At 59.5% G+C, this 22,301-nt stretch overlaps 2 protein-coding genes across 2 annotated transcripts; both read left to right on the top strand.

Moving 5' to 3' along the window:
- Nucleotides 1–37: 37 nt before the first annotated feature.
- Nucleotides 38–9,652, top strand: DBF4B (DBF4 zinc finger B). Its single transcript, XM_052699553.1, has 12 exons — nt 38–261; nt 3,035–3,226; nt 3,961–4,011; nt 4,554–4,623; nt 5,410–5,474; nt 5,791–5,827; nt 7,030–7,072; nt 7,616–7,732; nt 7,928–8,048; nt 8,711–8,820; nt 8,980–9,207; nt 9,268–9,652. Exons 1-12 carry the CDS (start codon nt 157–159, stop codon nt 9,650–9,652), a joined length of 1,524 nt encoding a protein of 507 aa, XP_052555513.1. The 5' UTR covers nt 38–156.
- Nucleotides 9,653–10,528: 876 nt separating this feature from the next.
- ADAM11 (ADAM metallopeptidase domain 11) lies at nt 10,529–21,011 on the top strand. Its single transcript, XM_052699596.1, has 26 exons — nt 10,529–10,718; nt 11,947–12,122; nt 12,324–12,400; nt 12,605–12,668; nt 13,130–13,215; nt 13,299–13,365; nt 13,458–13,506; nt 13,585–13,655; nt 14,095–14,169; nt 14,230–14,301; nt 14,594–14,751; nt 14,821–14,905; nt 15,008–15,098; nt 15,176–15,227; nt 15,708–15,807; nt 16,164–16,235; nt 16,308–16,400; nt 16,473–16,553; nt 16,854–16,904; nt 17,590–17,653; nt 17,720–17,819; nt 17,891–18,010; nt 18,776–18,944; nt 19,024–19,138; nt 19,225–19,315; nt 19,710–21,011. The coding sequence occupies exons 1-26, from the start codon at nt 10,655–10,657 to the stop codon at nt 19,753–19,755; spliced, it is 2,289 nt and encodes a 762-aa protein (XP_052555556.1). The 5' UTR covers nt 10,529–10,654; the 3' UTR covers nt 19,756–21,011.
- Nucleotides 21,012–22,301: the final 1,290 nt, after the last annotated feature.

Genomic DNA, 22,301 nt, shown 5'->3' with positions numbered 1-22,301 from the left:
TAGCGCATGGGCAAAAAGCCAAGCTACGGCGGCCGGGGAGGGTGACAATTGTGGCGGGACGCGCGGCCCTCACGGCCACCGTAGCGACCGCCGTTAGCAGCGGGGCGGGGGGAAATTTAAACGGCGGCGGAGCGCTACAGGCGGCTTCTCTCCGGTATGGCGGTTCCTGCCGGGCCTCTCCGCGGGAGGACCTTCTTCCTGGATGTGCCCAGCGGGTGGGCGGCGAGGGAGCTGGCGGAGGTCATCCGGCATCTGGGCGGGGTGAGTCGGCCTCGGCCGCACGCTGCGGTGCGGCTGGGGGTCCTGAGGGGCGGCGCTGGGAGGTTCCCGCCTGTGGTCGTAGGAGGCTTTAGGGGTGTGAAGGGATGGGGCAGGCACGGGGCGCTGGTCACCGCCTGGAGCGTTGGGAAGGGGCAGGTTGGGCACTGGGAGCAGTTTGTGGTTGGAAGTGGTGGTGGTGCAGGGGCTTGGGCTGCGCGGGGGGGTCGCTGAGGACTTGGGTAAACACAGACTGCGGGTGTCACCTCTGTGCCTGGGAAGCCACGGAACAGATCCTACATGAAGGCACATCGAGGTGTTTGTGGGGTGCAGAGGTGATCTGAGGCAGCCAGCACAGAATCACCAAAGGCAGAGCGTGCCTGATGTGTCTGCAGCCCTCACTGATGGAGCGCCAGCATCAGCAGACAAAGGGCAACTGATGTCACCTGCCTGGGCTTGTGCAAGGCCTCTGGCACAGCCCCACACCGCATCTTTATCCTTCAGTTGGAGAGAGATGGGTTCAAAGGCTGCACTGTTCAGTGGATAAAGAGTCGGTGGGACGGTCGCAGCCACGGGGCTGTGATCAATGGCTTTGTCCAAGTGGAGGCGGTGAGCGGTGCCCTCCAGGGCTCCGTCTGCAACCAGTGCTCTTCAACAGAGGCAAAGACAATGGCATCGAGTGTGCCCTCAGCAGTTTGCAGACCGAGCTGAGTGGTGCAGCTGACAGCACCAGCCAGACCAGGACAGGACTGAAACTGTGCACAGGAGAAACCCACGAGATTCAACAGGGCCGAGCGCAGGGTATTGGACTGGGGCAATCCCAGGTAAGAGCACAGACTGGGAGAAGAGCCTGAGAGCTGCTCTGCAGAGAAACACTTGGAGACTCTGGTGGATGAAAAGCTGCACCTGAGCCAGCAGCACGTGCCTGCAGCCTGGAAGCTGATGCAGTTCTGGGCTGCATCAGCAGAGGGGCGGCAGCAGAGAGGGGAGGTGACTGCCCCCTCTGCTCTTGTGAGGCTCTGGACTGGAGCATCTCTACTATGAAGAGAAGCTGAGGGAGTTGGACTTGTTTCTTGTGGGAAAAAGAAGGCTCTGGGGTGACCTCATTGCGGCCTTCCAGTACTTGAATGGCACTGACATTTACAGAGTCTGATAGAGATAATATGAGGGGGTGGCTTTAAACTGGAAGATGGGAGACCTAAGTAAGATCTTAGGAAGAAACTTTCTGCTCAGTGGGTGGTGAGGTGCTGCTGCAGGCTGCCTAGGGAAGCCATGGGAGCGCCATCTCTGGGGAGATTCATGGCCAGGCTGGGCGGGCCTTGGGAGCAACACTGCTCATGACAAGAGGCTGTATCTTATGATCTTAGACCCTTCCAACCTAAGCTGTTCACTGGGGACATGGGTTAGGAGACGTGGTAGAGATGGGTTGAGGTTGGACTTGGTGATCTTAGTGCTCTTTTCCAACTTCAGTGAATCTATGATTTATGGAGCTGGTGACTGAGCCCTTCCACAGGGAGCAGGGAGGTTTTGGGGTTCTTCCATGGAGGTCTCCAGACCCACCTGGATGTGGCCCTGCCTGGTACAAGAGGGACCCCGAGGTGCCCACAGCCGTGCTGTGGTTGAGCTGTTGCTGTCTGTTTTCTGCTGTTTCCTCCATGGCACAGGTCTTTTTATGGGCACCAAAGCATCCATTCTAAGTCCATCACAGCTTCATAGAATTGTTTGAGTTGGAAAGGATCCTTGAAGGCCACCTGTCCCACTGCCTGCAGGGACACCCACAGCTTTGTCAGTGTTCACAGCCCCATCCAGCCTGGGCACCTCCAGAGCATCCATCACCTCTCTGGGCAATCTGTGCCAGAGCCTCACCACCCTCGCTGTGAAATAACTTCTTCCTTATATCCTCCTTGTAAACAGCCTCTTCCTTATATTCAATCCAAATCTCCCTCTTTGAATTGGAAACCGTTCCCCCTTGTCCTGCAGATGCAGGTGTAAGATCTTTGCATTGCTCTCACATTTTCATTCTGCAGACCTTGCCCTAGGATTTTGCTTTGGCTGTCTAGGTGCTTAGCTGGGCTGACTTGCACTTTTTCCCTCTTCTTCAACCATACATTCATGCTTAACTTGGTTTCCTTCTATTATTGCCTGGACGTGCTGCCAACCCTCTGAGGAATGCTCTCCAAGTCTCTTTTCACTTTGTGTCTTCCAGTCTGAGAAAGACTCCCAGTGGTTGCTTATTTCTCTGGGCAGCTACCGCAGTAGTTGGAAATAACTTTATCCTTTGACTGTCCCTCTGGCTTCTGATCAGACGTCTCCTCGTGTCACTTCCCCCTGAACTGCAGTCTGCTTGTAGCAGAGTTCTCATTCCTTCCCCTTCATGGAGATGCTGTGTTTGGGTGCAGCACTTGTCAGCGGTCGCAGCCCAAACCTCTGCGCTGGGAGACTTTGAGGCACTCTATTCCTGCAGCCTCCTTTGTATCCTGCAGCAGAAGTCACTGCTGTAGGGCAGTGAGCAATGCCACCGTGGCACTGCATTCTGTGGGGCAGCAGGATGGCCTTGTTTAGCAGCTGTGACTTCAGACTGCACAGATTTCTATCCTCCTGCGTACTTCATACCCTACATCTCTGCTTCCACTGAGCTTCTGCTGAGCCTGTTGTTAGTGCCCTAAATCAGGCTTTTTGGTTTCTAGCCTCTTTCTTCATCTTCTGCCTTGTGTGCAAAGGTCTGCATGTGTTGCTGGAGTATTTCTGAGCTGCTCTGCTCTGTCTTTTGCTACAGGAGACTGAGAGCTTCCTAAGCAAAGAAGTCAGCTACGTGGTGTCCAGCAAAAAGGAAGCCAAGCGAAGCAGAGCCAGGGCTCGGGCTGAGAAGAGGAGCAGTGTGACCTCAGAGGGTGCAAAAGCCCAGAGCTCAACACCTTCCTCCTCCAAAGAGAACCACACCAGACCTCAGCAGAAGCCACCAGACACTGTAAGAGCTATTTAGATTAAGGCCAGCCCGAGGGATTTATAGAGTGCAGCCGGTGTTGGAAGGTGTCTGTTGCTGCTCTGAGCAACTCTGTTCTTTTTTTTTTTTTCTCCATTCTCATTTGTACCAATGTTCCTGGTGTCTGTGCTTCTTTTCTCCCTCTAATGTGCATGTCACAGCTTTGAGCTAGCAGCAAAGGATATCTGCTCAAATGGAAGAGAAAATTGAGGGCTTTGCTGGCTTCCCAGCAGAACAGGCAGTCCATCCCAATGCGGGAGTATGTCTAGGAAAAAACAACAACAACACAACAGGAATGTAAGCAAAACAAATCTGCTTCAGAACCATTGCAGGCTGCAGTTGTGTGCTGACAGGCACAGGTGCAGGGCACAGCAGCTGGCTCCGCAGGAAGGACTAGCAAGGACACTTCAACCCCTGCCAGCCTCTTGGCACGCGGGGCTGCAGAGCTAAGTTGCTGCTTCCTCTTGGCTCGCTCTGAAGCTGTTCAATAAAAGCCAAGCCTTGGCTGACTGGCTGCCTACTGTGGATGTGAAGGGTGTCTGTGGTTTGTGTTCCCTGGAAATGTGAGTCCTGCTGTCTTTGAGATGGAGTCTTGGCCGGATTCCTCAGCAGAGCAAGCATCTCTAGAAATCATTGTTGCTGGGCAGCCTTGTTGTCCTCAGCTTGCTGCTGCCCGGGAGCTGATGCTGGAATATAATGCTCGGCTGCTTTCTCTGCAGGCCCTGATCAGCAGGGGAAGGGAGCTGCTGCAGAAGGCCATGAAGAATCAGGTGAGCAGCACGTGGCCTGGCTTTCCTTGAGCCGAGTTCAGAGGACTGCTGATCAGTGCAGAGCCAGTGCCAGGTGCTCTCAGAGCCCCTCCTGCTGAGGGGAGCAGACTGGGCTGCTAAAGGTACAAATCTGTCCAACCATTCTGTGGAGTTGGTGGCTCTGCAGAGTGCTGTGCAGTGCTTCTTCTCAGAGCCGTGCCATCCTGCCCTGTTCAGCTGCTCCTGAGGTCTGTCCCAGCGATCAGGTTGCAGCACACAAGAGAACTGTTAACACAGGATCATAATGATGTGAGATTTCAGAACTGAAGCCACGTTGCAGGAGCACTGCAGTCGCTCAGTGACCGCTTAGGAAGTTCACACAGCAGTAAGAGTTAAAAATCCGAGCTGCATTCTCCTGTTGGCTTGTAGGTAGAGATGAGTTTGAGCCTTCTATGCCCTGAAGCTCACACAATAGTAACTCCTATGCTTTGGCCTGTCAGTTGGGCAACAGGGAAACCCCACTGAACCGGGTTTGTTGCTGCCAAACCTCTCTGTTTTCACAGGACACCTGCAGTGGCAGCAGCATCCTCGCCAACGCTCGCTTGTGGGGAGTCCAGATTGTGCATGTGGATGGTATCCTTCTCTGTTATGCTGCAATTCAGGGAATCAGTGAATTTATTTTTATTTTTATTATTATTATTATTATTATTTTAGAGAGAGGCTGTGCAGAAAGGGTACAGTGAGTGGGATGGAAGACAAGAGGAATTATGAGGAATGTGTGGTATTTAGTGATGCTTTGCATGCAGAGGACGTGCTACTGTCACGTTCACCACAGCAAATGCAGACTATGGTGTAAAGAACTGAATATTGGAAGTGTTCATGGCTCAGTCAGTCCTGAATTCACCATTTTTACGCCCTGGAAATGCAGCTGGTGATGCAGGCGGGACTTGGTTAATGAGGAGGGGCTGCTGGTTGAGGACCTGTGCTGGAAGGTGCTTCCTGCCTCGGTGATGGATGGGAGGGGGGTGATGGGACAGAGAGACGATGAAACTGCTTCTAATAATAGGTCTGGAGTAAAAGGTTCCTGAGTGTGCCGTGACAGTGACGTACTGCTGTGGCTGCATTTGTCTGGCTGTGCGGCAGAGGCTGCAAGCACCCAGCCCTGAGCTGCCAGCCCTGAGCTGCAGCACTGCTGCAAATCTGTCAGAGTTTTGCAGTGTCCACATGCTGAACAATTCCTGGTAGCGCCCACTGCTGCAGAGGCTTAAAGCCAAGGGATGGGATGGGATGGGATGGGATGGGATGGGATGGGATGCCTTCCTCGGAGCACCAACTCTTCCTTGGCTCGCTCTTGGGTGCATCAGCTGTGTAGTGGTGATGCTGTGCCTTGCTGAGCTCCTTGACAGCCCACCCCCACAGAAATGTTGTCGTATGCTCAGCAGCTGCTGCGTGCTGCCTCGGGAGCACGGAAGCAGAGGACAGAGGTGAGTGACCTAAATTCAGCCCAGCTAGAGGCGCTCAGGACCCCTCAGTGGCTCTGAGAAATCCATCCCTCTCATCTAATGGTAATCATCAATCTAATGGTCAGCGTGAAGGTAGGGCAGATGATGAGAGCAGCAACTTGGGTGTCATATTGAAGCACCCCTAGGTAACTTGACAGCCAAAATATTGGAGTGGGTGAGGGTGGAAGGGGTGCAGTTTGCAGTGCAGAGGGGTGGAGTGGTGGGTGAGTGCTGTAATCTCACTGGGATCAGAAATCGCCACTGCCTCCCATACTGAGTGTGGCATTCTCTCCTGCAGGCACAGAGCCCCGTGTCTGGACAAAGAGCTCACAAAGGTAGGCCTGGAAGTTGTTTCCCTGCACATTCACACTCAAAGAAACCTCAGAATTTGAATATCTGCCTGAAACTTTGGCAAACAAAAACATGGTGACTGACCGAGGCGGTTTTTGCAGCTCCTTGTCTGTGAGCAGCTGAGGGCGTTATGCCTTCGAATGCAGGCAGTGTTCTTAAAACCCCACAAACAGTTTGCAGCTTTACTCCCAGCATCCCAAGGCACTTAGCAGCTGTGCTGCTGGCTCTGCTCAACCCGCTGGCTCCAGCAAAGTTCTGAGGTATAATGCATCCTCCAGCAGGGAGCAGTTCCCCACAACACACTCATTTCTGCTAGGCTGAAATAAGCATCTGAGGCACCAGGCAGGGAGGGGGCTGGGAAGCCCAGGTTCTCATCTGCAATTAGGCAGGAGTGAGGTGTGGTGCTGGGACTGCACTGGTGATGCAGGCCTGTTTGTGACTCCTTAATTCAGCTCTTTGGAGAGCATCGCAGAACAGAATCCAACCTCAGTATGATTCTCCAGTCTTGGTGGAAAGGTGGCGTGGGGGGGAAGGTACAAGAAGTTGTCAGGTAAGGCAGATTGCAGGCTGCAAGCTCAGAGCTCGTGGTCATGGCACACTGTGTGCTCTTCTCGGGGATGTGTGGTGGCAGCTGTCACTGCTCAGCCCTCTGCCACCAGCACTTAAGCAGAAGCATTGATCCTGGCTGCCTCTGACGTAGGGCTGCATCTGATGCAAGCTCAGGGCTGAGACTCGAGGAATGCACTGCTGAGGAGAGGTGGGTTCAGCATTCTGGAAGAATGAGGCTGGAGCTTCCTTGCAGGAAATACGACTGAGCTGCAAGGGAGCCAAATTCCCCCTTCAGAGGCAGTAAGGGAGGCCTGAGGGAGTTGGTCTGAGGGTCAGGCAGGTGCCAGCAGGAGCACCTTGGAGTTTGTTTCTTAAGCAGCTCTCAACCTGGATTTTCAGGCGTGGGACTCACAGGTGTGAGCAGTAGTGATGAGTTTGGCTCTACAGCCCAGCTCTGTTGGGGAATGAATGAATGGCAGGGAAGGTCAGGCTGGAGGGGCTCTGAGCTCCTGGTGGGGCTGTGGGTGGCCCTGTGGGGTCCATAGCTGGACCTTCAAGGGTTCTTCCAGCTCAAACCATTCCATGGTTCTGTGAATTTGGCGGAGGGTCACTCCTAACCCAGCTGTCTTTCCAGCAGGAAAACTGAAGCCCCCTTTTTTGAAGGTTGAGGACCAGAGCAGGTAAGTGGGACCTCTCCAAACATCACAGCCAAACTACGTTAGAACTCCTAGGGGAGGGAACCCTTCGCTGTTTCTCCTCACTTCTGGGATGGTGGATATTCTGTCCCCGGGGCAGAGTGTGGCTTCCTTGAAGGAAGGTGATGCTCTCCATGGCATTTCCCAAGAGAGAGCAAATAGGGTTTAGAGAAATAATCTTTATGGTTTGTGTGTCACTGGGGAAAAAGGTGCTCGGTGGGACCTGGCAGCAGTTACTTCCTTGCTCAGATTCCACACGTGATCCTCACAGGTCACCTAATCTGCTTGAGCCCTCTGAAATAGGGAAAGAGATTAAAGCACAGGAGGTCAGAGCTTGTAACTTGATTACAGCACCTGGCCTGGGGGGATTGGAACTCTGCGGTGTTTCTAACAGTGCTCAGAGCACTAATTAATTGCTCTGAGGACAACATTTAAGGTGACTGCAGGGTCAAATAGTGTATCAAATACCCCTCTGAGGGAGGGACAGCTCTGCTCGTGCCACCATTGCTTTCTGATCCGCTTCTTCAGGCAATTCCGGCCCTTCCACCACCAGTTTAAGAGCTTTCCTGGCCTCAACCTCCTGGCACCCAAGGGCTGCAGCCCCTTCGAGCCTCCGAAGAACCTCCCCAATTCCTGCGGGGCCAGGTAGGTTGCAGCCACTTCAGTGCAAGCTTTTAATCCTGATGGCTGGCGATGCTTACAGAGGCAGCTGTGGGCTGAGAGGAGACCTGCTCTGGGCTCAATATCTGTAGCTCAAAGGAAGTGCTGTGTCCTTGCATCCAGATGTGGCAGCTGGGTGCTTGCTGGAGGGCAGGGAAGAGCTTTGCTGTCACCTTACAGGGCCGTGGAGGGCTGCACAGAGCACAGCAAGGGGGAGAAGAGCCCCCAGTCCACAGCAGTGCCAAAAAAGAAAAGGGGATTTTGTGAGTGCTGCCAGGAGACGTTCGAAGAGCTGCAGAAGGTAAAGGCAAAGCCACATCCTGGGTCATCCCAGCAGTTGTGGGGACTGCACAGTGCAGTGGGTGATGTGATGTGACCGATGTTGGTAAATCCCTTTGGAAGCAGAGCGGGTTCACCTGGCCTTGATGTGGTCGGATCTGCCCTGCAGGCAGAAGCCATAGAGCTGCTCAGATTTCCTGGTTTGGGCCAGAAGTGGTTTTGGAGATCATGAGATGCTCATCTGTGGGTCTTGGAGAGCCTCCAAGATGTAACCCTCCACTTGGTGTGTAAGGTGAGCTGTTCCGTAGCAGCTGGGGGACATTGGCTGATCAAAGAGATAAGAGCAGGGTTTTATCTCCTCTGGAACACCAGCGTGGCTTCCAGAGCCCAACCTTCAGTGATAGACAGCAGGTATTTGGGATCTGCATTATACTAACTGCTGGGAAAGCTGTGGGCTGCTGTTAGATACAGGCACAGCCCCTCATTATCAGGTGTCTATGGGAACAGAACACTGTAAGCAGCCAGGGGTGACAGCATTGCCTACGTTTCCTAAACCTGTTTCTAAGCAGTGGGGCTGCCTGGTGAGGGCTGTGTGCCATGTGGGGCCCTACAGGCTGTGGGCACTGTTTGGTCCTGCACTTGTGAAAGGATGAGCGTTGCCAAAGGGCCTTTTCCTCCTTGCAGCACCTGCAGAGCCCGCAGCACAGATGCTTTGCCCTGGATGACTCCCGTTACGCCTTGGTGGATCACGTCATCGCGCAGCTCGCCAGCAGCATCACAGGGCAGCTGCCCAGGTACATGGTGTGTCTGTCATCGTGCACTGAGCCCCACCGGTCTGAAATTACCCAAGGAAGGGCTCCTGGCCTCCTGCAGTGCAGGAAAAAAGCTTCATCTTGCTGTGGGAGGGTGCTGCTGGGCCTTGAGGTGGATCATTAATGGATGGTTCTTTTCAGGGTGCCGCTGCCCTGCCTGACAGATGAACACTTAATGCCTCGAGCTCAATGTGCTGCAGGAGCTGAGGTGCTGACAGCGGTGCTGGGGGAGGAGAGGCAGCAGCGTGAGCAGGCTGTGGGGCTGCTGAGTGCTGATCCCAGCACCAAGGGGTGCTCCTCCGTCGGTGATCCCACAGAAACAGAGGGACTGAGTGGAAGCCGCCCTTCTGGACTGTCTGCTGAATTCAGGTCAGCAACCGCTGCTCCGTCTGAACCCCACAGACTTCTGCACGCCCCTCCTGCCTGCAGGAAGCGCCCGCTGGGCCCTGCTCAGCCCGCCCCCCTGGGGAAGAAGCCTCGAGTGGAGCTGAGGGCCGACCCCACTGGGTGCCCTGTGTTCCTGCAAACCCCTCAGCACAACAGCACAACGGCTCCCCTTGACTTTGAGATGAGTTCTGAGCCAGGCTGCGTTGTCCCACTGCTCTCCACGCTGCCCCAGGACGGCAGGATCTGCTCTGTGGGCAGGGATCTGCTCCAAAGGGGGGACGCCCGCGTGCGGGGCAGTGGGTGCGACTCGCAGCTCTGCCTGGTGCTGCAGCGGAACTCGGAGTCGGACAGGAGCTGCAGAAACTGCTGTGCAGGGAGCAGAGCTGCCTTTCCCCCAATTTCAGACCTTTTATGGCAGCTGGACTGATTCTAACCACTTCTGGGCCCTCAGTGGGAGCTGGGCAGCGCCCCACACCTCCTGGGGGCAACACATCTTCATCCAGCGCCTGCTGCCCTGGCCTCTGGCAGGGGGGGGGAGTGATACGGGATGCAATCTTCTGCCCCAGCCCTTGGGAGAGGGACACAAAGCGGTGTGCTGAGCTCACTCCATCACCCCACAGCAGCAGGAGGGCAGCAGTGCATCCTCCTCCCAGCCATCGGGGTCTGCAGTGCCTCTCTCCCGTTGGGCTCCATGGGGTGGGCTGTGACCTCAGCATCCTCAGCATCTTGCCCCTGGGATATGGCTGTGGTTGGGCTGGTTGTGCTTACAGATGTTTTTAACTGCTGCTAAGCTGATTTTGTTTCTAGTGAACTTCTAATAAAATGAAAGAATATAGAGAGTGGCGTGCGGGGTGGGCTGTGTCCAACCCTGAAGGGCGTGAATTCGGGGTGGGTTGGGGGGGGAGCAGAGGAGCTGCAGGGGATTGCAGTGCTCTGCTCTGTGGGGCTGCACGGCTGCCCTCGATCCTGTGTTTGTCGGGCCTGGGGTGGGGGGGTGTCACTCAGGTATATGGGGCTGGGGGCACTGACCCACACCGAATTTCACTGTGGGTTTACGTTTGGATTTCATCGCACGGGCTCAGGACCCCCGTCTCCATCTCCTCTTCGTCCCGTGGGGCCCCGCACCGCTGCGGGATCAACGGGAATCCATCATTTACCCCCAAATCACCCCCGAAATGGTGCTTTTCCCCGCAGCATCCCCTAAAAGTGGGGCACCCCATTACCGCCGGGGGCGGCTCCGCTGCACCGCCGCATCCGCAGCCGCCGGGGGAGGGGAGAGGAGGGGGGGGGGGGGGAGGGGCGGTGCTGCGGACGGGGACGGTGCGGTGCAGCGCTGTGCGGGTGGTGGGGGCGGCCCCTCCGCACCGCTCCGCTCCGCACCGCTCCATCCCCGGCCCCGGGGGGCGGAGGGGCGGATGATGCGGGAGCGATGAGCGCGCTGCGGGGCTGGGGGTGGCTGCTGGCCGCGCTGCTGTCGCTGACCCCGAGAGCAGGTAGGTCCCCCCCGGTCCCCTCCCGATCCCCTCCGGTCCATCCCGGTCTCCTCCGGAACCCCCCCGGACACCCCGGCCCCACCGCTGCGGTGTTTGGATGCGGCGGTACCGCACCGCGCCGCCCCCGTCTGTGTTCCCCGGGTGTCCCCTGGGCGTCCCCTGGCACGCAGAAGCCACGATGCTGTGCCCCCACCCCGGGACGCGGCCCCATCGCAGCCCCTCCGCGTCCCCACGGCCTCGGGACCCCCACAGGACCCATCCTCACCAGGGCCCCTCCGTGTCCCCGGAGCCCAGGTGTCCCTTTCATGCTGCAGCATGGCCTTGGGTCCCCCAGGATATGTCCTCATCACAGACCCTCTGTGTTCCCATCACCTCGGGACCCCCAGGACGTGTCCACATTTCAGCCTTTCCATGTCCTCCAGGTCCCCAGGTGTCCCCTTTGTATGTGTGTAGCAGGCCTTAGGTCCCCACCACAGCCCCTCTGTGTACCCTGGGTCCCCAGGTGTCCCTTTGGGACTGCAGATCCCCATCGCAGTGCCCCAGGTTCCCATGACCTCGGCTCCCTTCCAGGACGTTGTGTCCCCTCCACGTCCCCCAGATCCCCAGGTTCCTGTGGCTTTGGATCCTCATAGAACACGTCCCCATCGCAGCCCCTCCATCTCCCCAGGTGTTCCTTGGCATGCAGCTTGGCCTTGGGTCCCACAGGATATGTCCCTATTGCAGCCCCCTCATGCTTCCCCGGTCCCTATGGCATCAGGTCTACCCAGGACATGTCCCCATCACAGCCCCTCTGTGTCCCCCAGGTGTCCCTTCAGGGACAGAGCATGGCCTTGAGTCCTCCCAGAAACATCCCCATTGAAGCCATTCTCTGTCCCCATGGCCTCAGGTCCCCCCCTAGAGCATGCCCCCATTGAATCCCCACCATGTCTACAGGTCCCACGACCCCAGGTCCCCCCAGATGCATCCCTGGTGCTGCCTCTCCACGTCTCCTTGGTCCCCCCAGGATGTATCCCCATCACGGTCCCTCCCCGTCCATCAGGGCCCTATGGCCTTAACCACGGGGCACCCAACACTTGTCTGTTAAGGACACCCAATCGTTAACCAGGGGCGCTCAGCCCATATCTATGTGGAACCCAACCCCTGTCCATGGGGCACCCAGCTCTTGACCATGGAGGACCCAACTGCTGACCCACGGGTCCCACCACCAACCACCACTCCCGGCCCGCAGGCCCCGCAGGTGCCACCCCACAGACCAGCACCCCGCAGCCCGGCTGGCTGGAGGGACAGGCACTGGCCGAGGTCACCCACCCCAGCAGGTTGGTGGGACGCAGCGCAGGTGGAGAGGTCCTGAAGCATCAGCTGGACACCAGGGTCCGGAATGAGTCTGGAGCGGGAGGCGGCCCCGTAAGTGCACCGCGTTCCCATCACCCTAATGGGTTCCCATTAAAGCTCAGCTCTGGAGGTGCACGTGTGAGTACACGGCTCATGAATAATGAATGGCCCTCACTCGGCGCTGGGGAGACAGATCCGGTGCTGTGCCGCGTGCCGCCGAGCCACGCTTTGGGGTGGCCCCACGCACCCAACACAGACCCCGCTCTCTTGCAGGGGGTGCATCTGGCGCAGGTCAGCTTCATGGTGCGTGCCTTTGGCTCTGCCTTCATCCTGGACCTGGAGCTCAACCAGTGAGTGTGGGGTGACCCCTGACATGGGGCGTCGCTATGGGGCCGGGTGGGAGCCTTGCTCAACGCGGACGGGGCACAGAGGCGGTGGCATCTCGGTGTCCCTTTGGGTTGGGTTCCCAATGGCCGACGTGAGGCGCACGGCGCTCAGTGGGGTGAGGGTGGCAGGGCGGCCCCACTGTCCTCACCCCACTGCTGTCCCCACAGCCACCTCCTCGCCTCGCACTATGTGGAGCGGCACCTCGGTGTCGGACAGAACAGCAGCAGCACGGTGAGGCTGTGCCATGCCAGGCTGTGCCATGCCGTGCCATGATGTGCCATGCTGTGCCATGCCATGCTGTGCCATGCCAGGCTGTGCCATGCTGTGCCATGATGTGCTGTGTTCTGCCATGTTGTCCCATGTTGCCCCATGCTGTGCCATGTTGTGCCATATTGTGTCGTACCACACCGTGCTTTGTCATCTTGTGCCATGTCATGTTGTGCCATGCTGTGCCATGTTATGCCGTGCCCAACCATGCTCTTCTGTGTTGTGCCACGTTGTGGTGTGTTTTACAAAGTTGTGCCTTGTTGTGTTTTGCCATGTTGTGCCGTGTTGTGCCGTGTTGTGCCGTGTTGTGGCATGTTGTGCTGTGCTATGCTGTATTGTGCCATGTGGTGCCATGTGGTGCCGTGTGGTGCCATGCCACACCATGCAGCAGTGCCCCATGCCCTCAGCCCTGTCCCCTCTCTTAGGGCACAGGCGAGCACTGCTACTACCAGGGCCGGGTTCGGGGGTGGCCCCGCTCCTTCGCAGCGCTCTCCAGCTGCGGGGGGCTGCAGTGAGTACCGACCCCAACCCCGGGTCAGAGCTGTGCTCGCAGAGCAGGGCTGTGGACAGAACCTCTCGGGGCTTCCCTTGCAGCGGGGTCTTCTCAGATGGACGGGATATATTTCTGATTGAGCCCCAAGCAGACACCGAGCACGCGGAGGTGAGTGGGGACCTCCGCCCTGCCTCAGTTTAAGGGGGACGTGGCCCTGGGGACAAGGGGACACGGGGGTCTTGGTGCTCTTTCTGCAATAGGGTCTTCAGCCACATCTCATCCAGCGCACCCCAAGCTGTGCCTTGCCAGGTGAGCACCGTGCTTTGGCACTGCCTGGCACCCCCTGTGTGCCCAGTGCCCCAGTCCCACTGTCCCCATTCCCCGCAGGCTGCATGCTGGGTGCCGTGGGGCAATCTGGCTCAGGCAGCTCGGCCAGGCTGCGGCGGCGGCGGAGGCAGGTGAGTGGTGGGAACATGGGTAGGACATGGGCATGGGGCTGGGGACAGGGGTACAGGGCTGGAGACGTGGGCACAGGGTTGGGGACAAAGGTGTGGACTAGGGGAACAGGGACAAGAACACAGGGCTGGGGACAGGGATACAGTGTTGGGGACAAGAGCATGAGGCTGGGGATAGGGATATCAGGCTGGGGAGAGGGGTACAGGCCTGGGGACAGGGATATAGTGTTGGGGATAAGGTCATGGGGTTGGGTACAGAGGATGTGGGACTGGAGACAGGAGAATGGGGATGGCAACAGCAGCATGGATTTGGAGACATGACACTGGGAACAGGAGCACGCTTTGGGGCTCGCAGCCATGAAACGGGGCCAGAAACTCCCAAACCCCACTCCTTGCCCCATACATCCCCATGGGCTCTGCCCACCTCCTTCCTGGCCCGCAGGTGCGTCGTGCGCAGCACACAGTGCACAGTGAGACCAAGTACATCGAGCTGGCCGTGGTGAACGACCATCAGCTGGTAGGGATGTGGGGCAGAGGGATGGCAATGGGGCGGCCGCCCACCCCCCGCTCCCCAAAGTTCCTACAGCTCCGCAGATCCGTGGTGCTCACCAGCAACTTCGCCAAGTCTGTGGTCAACCTGGCTGACATGGTGAGCGTGGGTCCATCCATGGGGTGGGGACTGCGGGCCCATCTGTAGGGTGCTGAGCGTGGTGCTGCCTGTGGTGCTGCTCCCATGGCGCGTTGTGCCCCATGGCCGCCCCCCACTGTGCACTTTGCGCCGTTGTGCCCCATGGCACACTCAGCCCATCGTCATCCTCATGGCGCCCGGTGCCCCATTGCCATCCCCACTGTGCGTCGTGCCCCCTTGTACCCCATCATGCCCCACTGCCATCCCCCTGGCACGCTGTGCCCCATAGCACCCCATGGTCGTGCTATTGCAGATCTACAAGGAGCAGCTCAACACCCGCATCGTGCTGGTGGCCATGGAGACGTGGGCTGCAGGGGACCGCATCCGCATGGAGGAGGACTCGATGGGGACACTCAACGAGTTCATGCGGCACCGGCGCGAGGAGCACAGCGACGCCATCCACCTCTTCTCGTGAGCATGGGGTCAGGAGCCCAGCCCACGGCCACATGCCCACGTCCCCATTTGCCCCATCCCTTGTAGGGGACGCACCTTCCAGAGCAGCCGCAGCGGTACTGCCTTCGTTGGGGGTATCTGCTCAGCCGGGCGCGCTGGTGGGGTCAACGAGGTGGGTGATGTGGGTGCAGAATGAATGGCGGGCACGGGACCCCATGGTGACAACGTTGTCCCTACTGGAGATCCCATGATGACCGTGTTGCCCCCATTGCAGTATGGCAACATGGCGGCCATGGCGGTGACACTGGCGCAGACGTTGGGGCAGAATGTGGGCATGATGTGGAACAAGCACCGCGCATCAGCAGGTAGCAATGGGGACAGGGGTGGCACCCGTGGGGACAATGTCCCCTCCCTGGCACCGCAGTGCTCTGCCATCCCATAGGGGACTGCCGCTGCCCCGATGCTTGGCTGGGCTGCATCATGGAGGACACGGGGTGAGCGCTGTCCCCACGTGGCACACGACCTCCCCAGGAGGTGCCACCCATGGGATGCTCCTGCAGTGGGGTGGTGGAGGGCGCAGTGGGGTCATTGGGAGCACAGGGGGGCCATGTGTGCACGGAGGGGTCATTGGGAGCACTGTGGTATCAGTGGGGTCATTGGGGCACAGCTGGACGGTGGGGGGCACATCGGGGTCATTGGGGCACAGCTGGATGGCGGGGGGGGCAGCGGGGTCAGTGGGGCACAGTGAGGCTGTGGTGGCACAGCAGGGTTGTAGGGGCACAGTGAGGACACTGGGGGAATAGTGGTGTCACTGGGGAACAGCAGGGCTGTGGGAATACAGCGGGGTCAATGGGGGCACAGGGGGGTCGCTGGGGTATGGGCTGAGCGCTGCCCCCACGTGGCACATGGCCACTCCTGGAGGTGCCACCCGTGGGGCGATGGCAGCCCCCCGGTGTCACCACGTCCCCCTGTAGGTACTACCTCCCACGGAAGTTCTCCCGCTGCAGCATTGATGAGTACAACCAATTCCTGCAGGACGGCGGTGGCAGCTGCCTCTTCAACAAACCCCTCAAGGTAAATGGGGCATCAGTGGGGCGGGGGCTCCCTAGGGCATCAGCAGCCCAATAGGCATCAATGGGATGGGGAGCCCCTGGGGCGTCAATGAGTCCAGTGTGCATCAATGGGGTGGAGGGTCCCTGGGGGGTCAGTGGGGCCAACAGACATAAATGAGGTGGAGGAGTCTCTGGACCATCGGTGGGGCCGACGTGTCAGTGGGATGGGGATTCTCCGAGGCATCAGGGGGCCAACAAGCATCAATGGGGTGGGGAGTCCCTGGGGCATCGATGGGGCCAACGGGCACCAATGAGGTGGGAAATCCCTTGGGGTCACAATTGGGTTGGGAGGGACAACCCCACAGCCCTTCCCCACAGCTCCTGGACCCACCAGAGTGCGGCAATGGGTTTGTGGAGGCAGGAGAGGAGTGCGACTGTGGATCGCAGACGGTGAGCGGGATCAGGGCCATGGGGGGGCAGCTATGGGGCCGGGGTGGGGCTGAGCACCGTGCCGCCCCACAGGAGTGTGCCAGGAGCGGAGGGAACTGCTGCAAGAAGTGCACGCTGACACACGACGCCATGTGCAGCGACGGGCTGTGCTGTAAGGGATGCAAGGTGCAATGGGGCACGGTGTGGGGCACTGGGAGGTCTGTGGGGTCAGGTCCTGATGTGGGATTTGTCCCCCAGTATGAACCACGTGGTGTGTCCTGCCGGGAGGCGGTGAATGAATGTGACATCCCTGAGACCTGCACTGGGGACTCCAGCCAGGTGAGAGGGGTCACTGGGGCACTGTGGGGTCACTCGGGGCACAGTGGGGACACGGGGGCACAGTGCAGTCACTGGATGTGCAGTGGGGCTTTGGGAGTCACAGTGGGGTCACTGGGGCACGGTAGGGCCATGGGGAACGTAGTGGGGTCACTGGGAACACAGAGGGGTCACTGGAGGCTCAGTGTGACTGTGGTGGTACTGTGGGGTCATAGGGGCACAATAGAGTCGCAGTAGGACCATGGGGGCACAGAAGGGTCACTGGGGTACAGCGGGGTCCCAAGTGTCCTCTCCTGCCCCCAGTGTCCCCCCAACCTCCACAAACTGGACGGGTACTTCTGTGATAATGAGCAGGTGAGTGGCACCATAGGTATGGCACATCCATGGGATCGCAGCGCCCGTGGGTGCCATGCTCCCATGGTTGCCAACCCTATAACCCTATAACTGCTTCCGTGGGTACCAACCATCACCCCGTTCTTAATCCCACGGGTGCCACCACGACCCTACCCCTGCTTCCATGGGTGCCACCAGGACTCTATAACCACTCCCATGGGCACCAACCATGACCCTGTTCCTATTCCCATGGGTGCCGCCACAGCCTTATAACCACTCCCGTGGGCGCCAAGTGTGACCCTATTCTCACTCCCATGGGTGCTACTTTGACCCTATAACCACTCTCAAGGGTGCCGCCGTGACTCTGTAACCATTCTCATGGATACCAGCCATGACCCTACAACTGCTTCCATGGGCACCAGCCATGACCCTGTTCCTATTCCCATGGGTGCCGCCACAGCCTTATAACCACTCCCGTGGGCGCCAAGTGTGACCCTATCCTCACTCCCATTGGTGCCACCATGACCCTCTAGCCATTCTCAAGGGTGCCACCACGACTCTATAACCATTCCCATGGCTACCAGCCATGACCCTATAACTACTTCCACGACTACCAGCCATGACCCTGCTCCTCCTCCCCTGGGTGCCACCATGACCCTATCATCACTCCCCTGGGTGCCAATCCTGACCCTATCACCACTCCCAGGGCCGCTGCTACGGCGGGCGCTGTAAAACCCGGGACCGGCAGTGCAACGCGCTGTGGGGCCGCGGTGAGTGCCCAGACCCCACTCCCACATCCCCGCGTTGGGGACAGCAGGTGACGCCGCTCGCTGCAGGCTCTGCGGAGCGCTTCTGCTACGAGAAGCTCAACGTGGAGGGCACCGAGAGGGGCAACTGCGGGCGCGAGGGCGCGGGGTGGACGCAGTGCAACAAGCAGTGAGTGGCCCCGCCGAGCGCCCCGCGTCCCCTCCCGCTGTCACCCGGTGTCACCGCCCCGCTGCTGGCAGGGACGTGCTGTGCGGGTTCCTGCTGTGCGCCAACATCTCGGGGACGCCGCGGCTGGGCGAGCTGAGCGGGGAGGTGGCCACCACCACTTTCTTCCATCAGAACCGCTACGTGGACTGCAGGTGGGCGCCGCAGGGGACGGGGACACGGGGTCACCCCTATGGGGACGTGGGGACAGGGGGGACCCCACGTCAACCCGCTGGGGACAAGGGCATGGTGGCGTGCTTGTGCCACCTCCTTAGGGATGGGGACGTGAGCACGGTGATGTCCTGGGTCACGCCTTGGGGACAAGGGTGTGGACACGTTGGGGGATAAGGGCAGCGGGGTCTCTGTGTCACCCCACTGGGGACAGGGAGAAGGTGGCAGCGAGGTCCCTGTGTTCTCCCCTGGGGGACATGGACGTGGTTGGGTCCCTGCATCACCCTCTTGGGGAATGGACTCAGCGGCGTCCCTGTGTCATTGGGGTGGAGATGTGGTGGAGCCCCTGTGTCACAGCCCTAGGGACGTGGACGTGGGAAGGTCCTTCTGTCCCTGTGTCATCTTCTCGGCGTGTCACTCCCTGGGAGATGGGACAAGGACATGGCAGGGTCCCTGCGGGATGGGGACAATGCACACAGTGTGGTTCCTGTGTCATTCCTTTGCGGACATGGACGCAGTGGGGTCTGCGTGGCGCCCCTTGGGGACGGGGACAGGGGACATGGACACAGAGGGGTCCCTTTGTCACCCCCTCAGTGTGTCACCACCCTGAGCATTGGGACATGGACCCGGTTGTGTCCCCACGTCACCCCACTGGATATGAGGATGTGGCGGTGTCCCCTTGCCACCCCTTTGGGGACAGAGACACGGACCTGGTGGCATCCCCACGTCACCCCACTGCCACCTTGCAGGGGCGGCCACGTGCAGCTGGCGGATGGCTCAGAGCTGAGCTACGTGGAGGACGGCACGCCGTGCGGCCCTGCCATGCTGTGCCTCGACCACAAATGCCTTCCAGTCACCGCCTTCAATTTCAGCTCCTGCCCCGGCAGCGGGGATGGGAAGATCTGCTTTGAGCACGGGGTGAGGCGTGGGGACGGGGCTGGGAGGCGCGGGGTGACGACAGCGGGTGGCATCAAGGGGTGACGCCACCCCCTCGTAGGTGTGCAGCAATGAGGGGAAGTGCATCTGTCAGCCCGAGTGGACGGGGAAGGACTGCAGCGTCTACGACCCCATTCCTGAACCCAAACCCACGGGGGAGACGGAGCGCTACAAGGGTCTGCTGGGGGCGCGTGGTCCCTGCTCCCCGTGGTGCCCCACGGCCCTGTCAGCTCTGACGCACGTCCCTGTCCTCCTGTCCCAGGTCCCAGTGGCACCAACATCATCATTGGGTCCATAGCGGGAGCCGTGCTGGTGGCTGCCATCGTCCTTGGTGGCACGGGATGGGGATTCAAGTAAGCGGGGTCACTGGGATGCTCATTCCCCTGCTCCCATTTGTCCCCCTCATCACCGTGTCTCCTTGCCCCCCCGGGCTCATTGGGACGTTATTTGCCCAGTCCCATTTGTCCCCATTGTCCCCTTGGTCCCTTGTCCCCTGTGGTCATGGAGATGCCATTCCCCCGATCCGACTTGTCCCCTTGACCCCATGTCCCCACGTCCCTTGTCCCCTTGTCCCCATCAGGACGCTCATTCCCCAGTCCCCTTTGTCCTTCTTACTCCTTTGTCCCATGAGATCATGGGGATCCTCACCGCCTTGCTCCTCCTTGTCCTCCTTGTCCCCTGGGGGTCAAGGGGCTCAGAGGGACACCGGGGACACTGACACCGCCGTCCTCTCCCCCCTGTCCCCAGGAACATCCGCCGCGGAAGGTACGACCCGGCGCAGCAGGGAGTGTAACCCCCCACCCCGTCGTCTCCTCGTCACCATCACCGTCCGGCGGCAGCGGTGACCCCCCCGGGCCGGAACCGCCGCCCGTCTGTCCGTGTCACTGTCTGTCCGGCTGCCCCCGTGCTGTCTCCATCTCTGTGCCCACCCCAAAGAGCCCAGTGGAGCGGGGGGGGCTCTTTGGGGCTTGGTGTCCCCCGTGTCCCCCCATCCCATACCTCGTGTCACCCCCCTGCACTAAAGCGCTCCTCACTTCTGTGTTGCAGGTCCGGGGGGGCCTGAGCAGGTCCACCCGAGGAGGGAGGAGAGCACGGGGGGATCCCCCCGACCCCACTGCACCGCCACGAATGTCCGGAACCCCCGGGCCCTCTGGGGTTGGGGTCACTGCACCGCCATGAATGTACCCAGGGGGGCCACAACAGGACCCCCAACCCCACATGACCCTGGGGAGGGGGGGGGGGAAGGGTCAGAACCCCCCCTCACTCCATGTCAACATCTTCCAGCTCTGGGGGCTGCACCCCCTGTATCAGGCCAGTATGCCCCAGTACCCCCCAGTACCAGGCCAGTTGTCCCCTCCGTGCCCCCAGAGCAGGGCCTGGAGGCCATCCCTGTCCCCCCCCATCTCGCATCCCCACCAGTGGGGTCCCACACCCACGGGTGCCAGGCTCTGGGTCAAGGACATCCCCCATCCATCATCTCCCCCATCCCAAAAGGTGCACCCCAAAATGGCGACCCAATGGCATCAGGGCCACTCTATTGGGGGGCAGGGAGAGCCCAGGGGAGTGTCACCCCATGTCCCCTTGTTCCCTGGTCCCTTGTCCCTTGCGGTCACTGGGATGCTCATTCCCCTGGTCCCATTTGTCCCCCTTGTTCCCCTGGTCCCTTGTCCCTTGGGGTCATTAGGATGCTCATTCTTCTGCCCCCCAGGTCTCCTTGGCACTTCACATGTCCCATGTATCACCCTCAGGACAAGGGGGTGGCACGTGTCACCCCTGTCCCCGCGGCCCCACATCACCCCATGCCATCCATCCCACACCACCACGGAGCACTTAGGGCCCACCGCAGCCCCACGATGACACACAGCACAGTGGGGACCCCACACCCACGGTGGGGTGGCAATGTCCCCCCCATATGTGTCTCCTGCTATGGGGTCAGCAGTGGGACAGGAGGTGCCCACAGGGCAGCCTGCACGGGGTGACCACGAGTGGCAGCCTCAGGACCATAGGGTGGCAGCAGGATGGGATGTCCCCAAACTCATATGACACAGCAGCCCCGTGGCCATGGGCTGTGGGGAGCTGGGCAGCATGGAGAGGTGTGTGGGGGTCCAATCCCCCGTCCCTCAATCTGTCACCATGATGTCCCCACAGCTGCAGTGCCTGCGAGAGGACACCGCCGTCCCCGTGGGAGCCCCGTGTCCCTGTCTCAACACTGGTCACCGGTTTTGGGGACGTGAACCCATATATAAATATATGTATAAATATAAATATTTTTTTTTCTTAATGATTTTAATGCTGTACGGCCCCGCAGTGCCACCAGGACTGGGGGATGGCCCAGGGACGGGGTGAGCTGACCCCAGGGCCCCGCAGCACACCTCACCTCCTGCTCGCGTGCCTGCTTCACCCGTGCTGGGGGTCACCTGGACCCCACAACGCCTCCTGCAACGTCACAGATTTATTTACAATAAAGAATTGGAAAATCAGTGGGAAAATTCTGCCTTTCTCCGGGGCTGGGTGAGCAGCACGAGGCTGGGCAGAGCTGCACGCTCACATCCGACGTATCCTCACACATCCGGGGCCAGACAGAACTCACTCCTCTGGTCCCTGTGTCCCCCTGTCCTCCTCTGGTCCCTGTGTCCCCCTGGTCCTGTGGTCCCTTGTCCCATAGGGTCACTGGGATGCTCTCTCCCCTGGTTCCACTTGTCCCCCTCACCCTCTGGTGTCACTGGGATGCGCAATGCCATGGTCCTACTTGTTCCCCTTATCCCCTGCTCCTCCGTCCTGTGGGAACACATGGATGCTCCTTCCCCTTGTCCACACGTCCCCATGTCCCATGGGGTCACTGATATGCTCGTTCCCCTGGTCCCATTTGTCCCTCTTGTCTTTGTGTCCCATTTGTCCCCTGGTCCCCTGCTCCTTGGGGCCATCACTGGGATACTTGTTCCTCTGGTCCCATTTATCCCCTCATCCTCTTGTCCCTTGGGGTCATGTGGATGCTTATTCCCCTGATCCCATTTATCTCCCTTGTCCTCTTGTCCCTTCGTTCCCTGGTTCCCTGACCCATGGGATCATCGGGACGCTCGTTCCTCTGGTCCCATTTCTCCCTGTTGTCCTTTTGTCTGCTGGTTCCCTGTCCCACGGGGTCACTGAGATGCTCCTTCCACTGGTCCCATCTGTCCCTCTTGACTTTGTGCCCCATTTGCTCCCTGGTCCCCAATCCCTTGGGGTCATGTGGGTGCTTATTCCCCTGATCTCACTTATCTCCCTTGTCCCTTGGTTCCCTGTCCCACAGGGTCATTGGGACGCTCGTTCCTCCGGTCCCATTTATCCCTGTCGTCCCCT

Source organism: Tympanuchus pallidicinctus, unplaced genomic scaffold, assembly GCF_026119805.1.
Source record: "Tympanuchus pallidicinctus isolate F22 unplaced genomic scaffold, pur_lepc_1.0 scaffold37, whole genome shotgun sequence".
NCBI classification, from domain to species: Eukaryota; Metazoa; Chordata; class Aves; order Galliformes; family Phasianidae; genus Tympanuchus; species Tympanuchus pallidicinctus.
Note: the sequence above shows the minus strand (reverse complement) of the source record. Positions and strands in the feature narration are given on the sequence as shown.

Coding starts and splice junctions, on each gene's coding strand:
- DBF4B (XM_052699553.1), top strand. CDS start 157: ATGGCGGTTCCTGCCGGGCCTCTCCGCGGGAGGACCTTCTTCCTGGAT. Junction 7,733..7,927: donor CCCAATTCCTGCGGGGCCAG/GTAGGTTGCAGC, acceptor GTCACCTTACAG/GGCCGTGGAGGGCTGCACAG. Junction 9,208..9,267: donor GGACTGTCTGCTGAATTCAG/GTCAGCAACCGC, acceptor TCCTGCCTGCAG/GAAGCGCCCGCTGGGCCCTG.
- ADAM11 (XM_052699596.1), top strand. CDS start 10,655: ATGAGCGCGCTGCGGGGCTGGGGGTGGCTGCTGGCCGCGCTGCTGTCG. Junction 16,554..16,853: donor GCACTGGGGACTCCAGCCAG/GTGAGAGGGGTC, acceptor TCCTGCCCCCAG/TGTCCCCCCAACCTCCACAA. Junction 19,316..19,709: donor GGCACGGGATGGGGATTCAA/GTAAGCGGGGTC, acceptor CCCTGTCCCCAG/GAACATCCGCCGCGGAAGGT.